Source organism: Octodon degus, unplaced genomic scaffold, assembly GCF_000260255.1.
Source record: "Octodon degus isolate 3935 unplaced genomic scaffold, OctDeg1.0 scaffold00123, whole genome shotgun sequence".
In the NCBI taxonomy this organism is placed as follows: domain Eukaryota; kingdom Metazoa; phylum Chordata; class Mammalia; order Rodentia; family Octodontidae; genus Octodon; species Octodon degus.
The window spans coordinates 3,258,416-3,262,510 of record NW_004524699.1 but is presented as its reverse complement, the minus strand read 5'-3'; the positions used below and the strand labels follow the sequence as shown (position 1 = coordinate 3,262,510).

At 65.3% G+C, this 4,095-nt stretch overlaps 1 protein-coding gene across 1 annotated transcript; it reads right to left on the bottom strand.

Moving 5' to 3' along the window:
- Window positions 1-719: 719 nt before the first annotated feature.
- Lcn10 (lipocalin 10) lies at window positions 720-3,756 on the bottom strand. The gene is made up of 6 exons (XM_004640422.1): window positions 3,655-3,756; window positions 2,940-3,079; window positions 2,489-2,559; window positions 2,158-2,265; window positions 979-1,077; window positions 720-748 (listed from the first exon to the last, which is right to left on the bottom strand). Exons 1-6 carry the CDS (start codon window positions 3,754-3,756, stop codon window positions 720-722), a joined length of 549 nt encoding a protein of 182 aa, XP_004640479.1.
- Between the last annotated feature and the right edge of the window lie 339 nt (window positions 3,757-4,095).

Sequence of the window (4,095 nt, the reverse complement as noted above, 5' to 3'; positions counted from 1 at the left end):
GGGTTTCCAGCTGTGTACCGAAGGAGCCGCCTGCTTCCTACGGCTTCTAGTGAAACCTCACAGGAGAAGCAGGCCCGGCAACCCGGAAGGCCGAGGCAGAGGGACAGCCAGTTCCAGTCCAGCATCACAGCTCAGAGACTAGGTGAGACACTGTCTCAAAATGAAACATAGGGCCTTTTTCCTCCCATTCTGGCCTCAGCAAAGCCGTTCCTCCCAGGCTGCTCCAGCCCCAGCCCCACTGTCACCTGTGGGTCTCAGCCCCTCGTCCCTCCTGCGAGTGGCTCCCCTGGGAAGCCATGGGAAGCGTGACGGCCGTGTGGTGGCTGTGTGCGTGTCTCCTGGCCCATCCTCTGGGTCTGTGACTGCTTGGTCAGGTGACGTGACCGGCCCAGGCACCAGCCCGAGGGCCCCAACTGCTTGCTGCTCACCCAACACCTGGTGCGTGGCACCCAGCTGCCATGAGTCTGGGGACCAGTGAATGACAGCTTCTGGAGAAGGTGTGGACATCTGGGGCCGTGGGCGATGGCATGAGAAGACACACGGCAGGGCTCCTGTTAGGCAGGGCCTGTCCCTCAGGCTGGCCTCCCGCCATGCTGTGCTCAGAGCCACAGCCACTGGCTTCCTCTGTGCTTGGCCTGCGGTCACCGAGTGCCTCCACGAGCCATCGAAGGGGGCAGCATGTCATCTACAGCAGCCCCAGCAGGAGCAGGGAAACGAGGTCATGGCAGGAGGGTGTGAGCGCAGGAGGCTGGGGGACAGAGGCCTTGAGAGGGTGGCTGCCCAAGGACCTGCGTCCCTACTCCACTGCACTGCTGCACAATGCAGGGGGCCAGGCCTGGGCAGCTGGAGCCCTCGTCCCCTAGCCTCCTCTCGCTGTGCCCCTGGGGCAGGACCAGCCCAGCCTTGGGGGCTGGAGACCCACATGGACCCTTCTGCACCTCCCACCCTCCAGAACCACGGGGCGGAGGCGGGCGTTACCGTCTTTGGGGAGCACGGCCGCCTGCCTGCTGAGCTCCAGTGCGGCGCTGACATCCATGAACTCCCTCAGGTTCAGGAAGCTGGGGACACGCTGTCTGTCTGGGTGGCGGGATCACAGCAGAGTCGTCCTCCTGGCATCTGGGGGCTGCAGCCCGATCCCACCCCACACCTGCCACTGCCATCCCTGCCCCTGGCCATGTCCAGGTGGGAGGCCCGGGGCCAGGGCTGTTGAGAGCCCTGAAGCTGAAGTTGCTCCTATGTGGGAGGGCAGGAGGAGGCCTCATTGCCTAAGGCAGTCACGCTACCTCAGGCTTGAGAACAACCCGCTGCCTGGACCTTGTGGGCTCTTAGTCGCTAGCACCCTTGTGTCCTGCAACTTCACAAAGATATAAGTAGAGGCCCTTGCTGTTGTTCAGGGGGTTGTTTTGCCAACCAGGCAGACGAGCCTCCACCTGACCCAGCTCTTGTCTTCTTGTCTATCTGTTCCTTGTTCCTGCCGCCATTTGTCCCCAGGTGCAACAGATCACACCAAGAGGCTAACAGAGCCCTACACAGGGTCACTGTGTGGGGTGGACACAGGCTGCTCCACTGGCCTGCTTCCTCTGCGCCCTCCAGGCCTGTGCTTGCCGCTGTGTCCCGAACACGCCCACCTGAGCACAGGGACAGAGACCAGGCCCCGCCACCCTCTCCTCAGGCTGCCCTGGCCATCACACTCCACGCATGGGGCTGGAAGTGGGCTTGGCCACTTCCCCATGCCTCTCTGCCACACAGCCTCCCTCCAGGGAGGACCCCGCCACCCCGTCCTCACAGTCACGTCCCACCGCCACCTCCCAGCCCTCTGTCATCCAGGGCCAGGAACCTGTGCCCCCAGATCCAGCACTACACGGGGCAACCACCATCCAGATGCCCAGTCCACACCACAGTCCCCGGTCCTGGCCTCCAGCCATGCCTGCCTGGACCCCCGGCCCCAACCTGTGGTCTCGACCTCCCTTGTCCCCTCTGGCCCCCATCCTCCCAGGCAGTCACAGAGTGCTGCCCACTGTCTTCTCCTTCCACCCCAGCCCAAGCATGTGCCCCGTGGCATCACGGGCCCTCACCTCTGTGTCCCGGGCCTCCTGCCCCCACCTACCCCATCTGCCACTCCCTGCTGACTCTGGGGCCCCCGCGAGCGTCACTCACGGAAGAGCAGCAGGTTCTTGTAGGTGCGGGCAGCACGCCCCAGGCGGAGGAACACCAGGCCATAGCTGTAGTCAGTGGACAGCACGTGGAAGCCCAGCACACCCTTCACTGCAAGGGAGCCCACATAGCCACTGCGCTGGATCCGGCCTCACACCCCAGCTGACATCAGGCACCTGGAGTCTCTCCAATGGGCTCCCTGGCCAGCCCACCCAGGACAGTGCTGCAGCTGTGGGCCAGAGACAGCCTGACACCCGGCCTTGTGTCCACCCCGCCTGCCACACGCTCCAGTGTGTCCTGTCCAGTCCTGCGCTCCCCACGGGGCCCCACATACGGGTGTTCCTGAACACAGCCTTCTTCTTGTCTCTCTTCAGGGTCACCTCCTGGGACTGGCAGCCCCGAGACCTGGAGAATGACTGCAAGCTGCAGGTGGGGCCCTGCCTGCCCATGGCCACCCAGCCCCACAGCACGTCTCATGCCACTTCTGCCACCCTCGGCCTCTGTGGGGCCTGAGGATGGGGCTACGGATGGGACTGAGGTTGCCAGTTTGGACCTGGAGGCTCTATTCTGGAATGTTCCAATGTGGACAGGGACCTCACCCACAGTGGAAGGAAACAATCCAGGCCCAACTACCCCTGATGCCCCTGGGCAGCTGGTGCCTCTCCCAAACCCATCCTTCAGTGTCAAGGTTGGCAGAGGGAGCGACTTTGTGGGCCCCTACACTGCCTGCCACTCCCCACACAGTCTGCAGAGGCTGTCAGGGGCCACCACTCGTGTCCCCTCACCGGCTAAAGGCGACGACCACTTGCAGCTGGCCTGCCCTGCGCACCTTCACCACGGCCGCCCCCAGCTTCCTCTTGTCACTGGCTGGCAGGAAGCCCTGGGCGTTGGTGGCCACCGCAAGAACGTACCAGAAGCCTGAGAACTGGATGTGGGAGGCCGGTGTCAGAGCCTTCTTGCGGTGTGGCCCCCACGCTCCTGGCTGCAGGGCTCCACACAGGGAGCGCTGCCCCGCAGCTGCCCCACCCGGACCTTCTGCCCAGTGTGTCTCACCCCGCTGTCCTGCTGGCCATGCCTGCCCCACATCTCGGGGCCCTGCTCACCCCAGCTGCAGCTCCCTGGGCCCCTCACGTTGCCCCTCATCAGGTTCTCGGTCCTCTGCCCTGCCTGCAGGTGGGTACAGCCTTGCCCGGCTGCCCATGCCAGGTGCAGGAGAGGCTGAGCTGTGGGCAGCAGCAGGCTAGAGCCCCTGCCCACCTGGCAGGCAGGGTCCTTTCCACTGGGTCCTGCCAGGGCGTGGGCCACCCAGCCTCCCTGGCCCTCCCACTCCTGGCTCTTCCTGCTGCAGACCCAAGGGCTGCCCTGCCCCTCCAGGGCTCCCCCTGGCCTGGCTGAGCCCGTGCCTGCCCCCCCTGCTGGGTGCACTGCCAGCCTCATCCATGGCACCCTGGCCCTTCCCAGTCCTGCGCCTGCACAGGCCACCATGGGCATGCAGCTCACCTTGCCCCAGTTGAGGCTGTGCGACTCCTTGGGGAGCTGTTCCTGTGGCTGGAACCCCGCGGCCAGGGCCAGCAGCAGGGCCAGGGCGGGCAGCAGCCTCATCCTCACCACCCTCAGCCCAGGCCAGGCAGGCGCTGCATTTAAATCTCCCTGTCCCACCCACTGTGGGCACCCTCGGGCCCAGGCACTGAGCCAGGCGGAGTCCACAGGTGGGCAGGACCCAGGAGGCGGCCTCGTGGCCCGGGCTCCGCACCTCTCCCAGCAGAGCTGGCCCAGCATCGGCCTCAGCACAACCATTGCTGGCTGCAGTGGACACGGCCTGTGTGGAGGCCTGAAGACGACCCCACTGTGCTTCTGGAGTGGGGCCCGTGTGTCCCACAGTGCTGTGGGCCTGGGGTCACCCTGTGTCCCATGTGTGCTGTCACAGTCCCCGGGCACCTC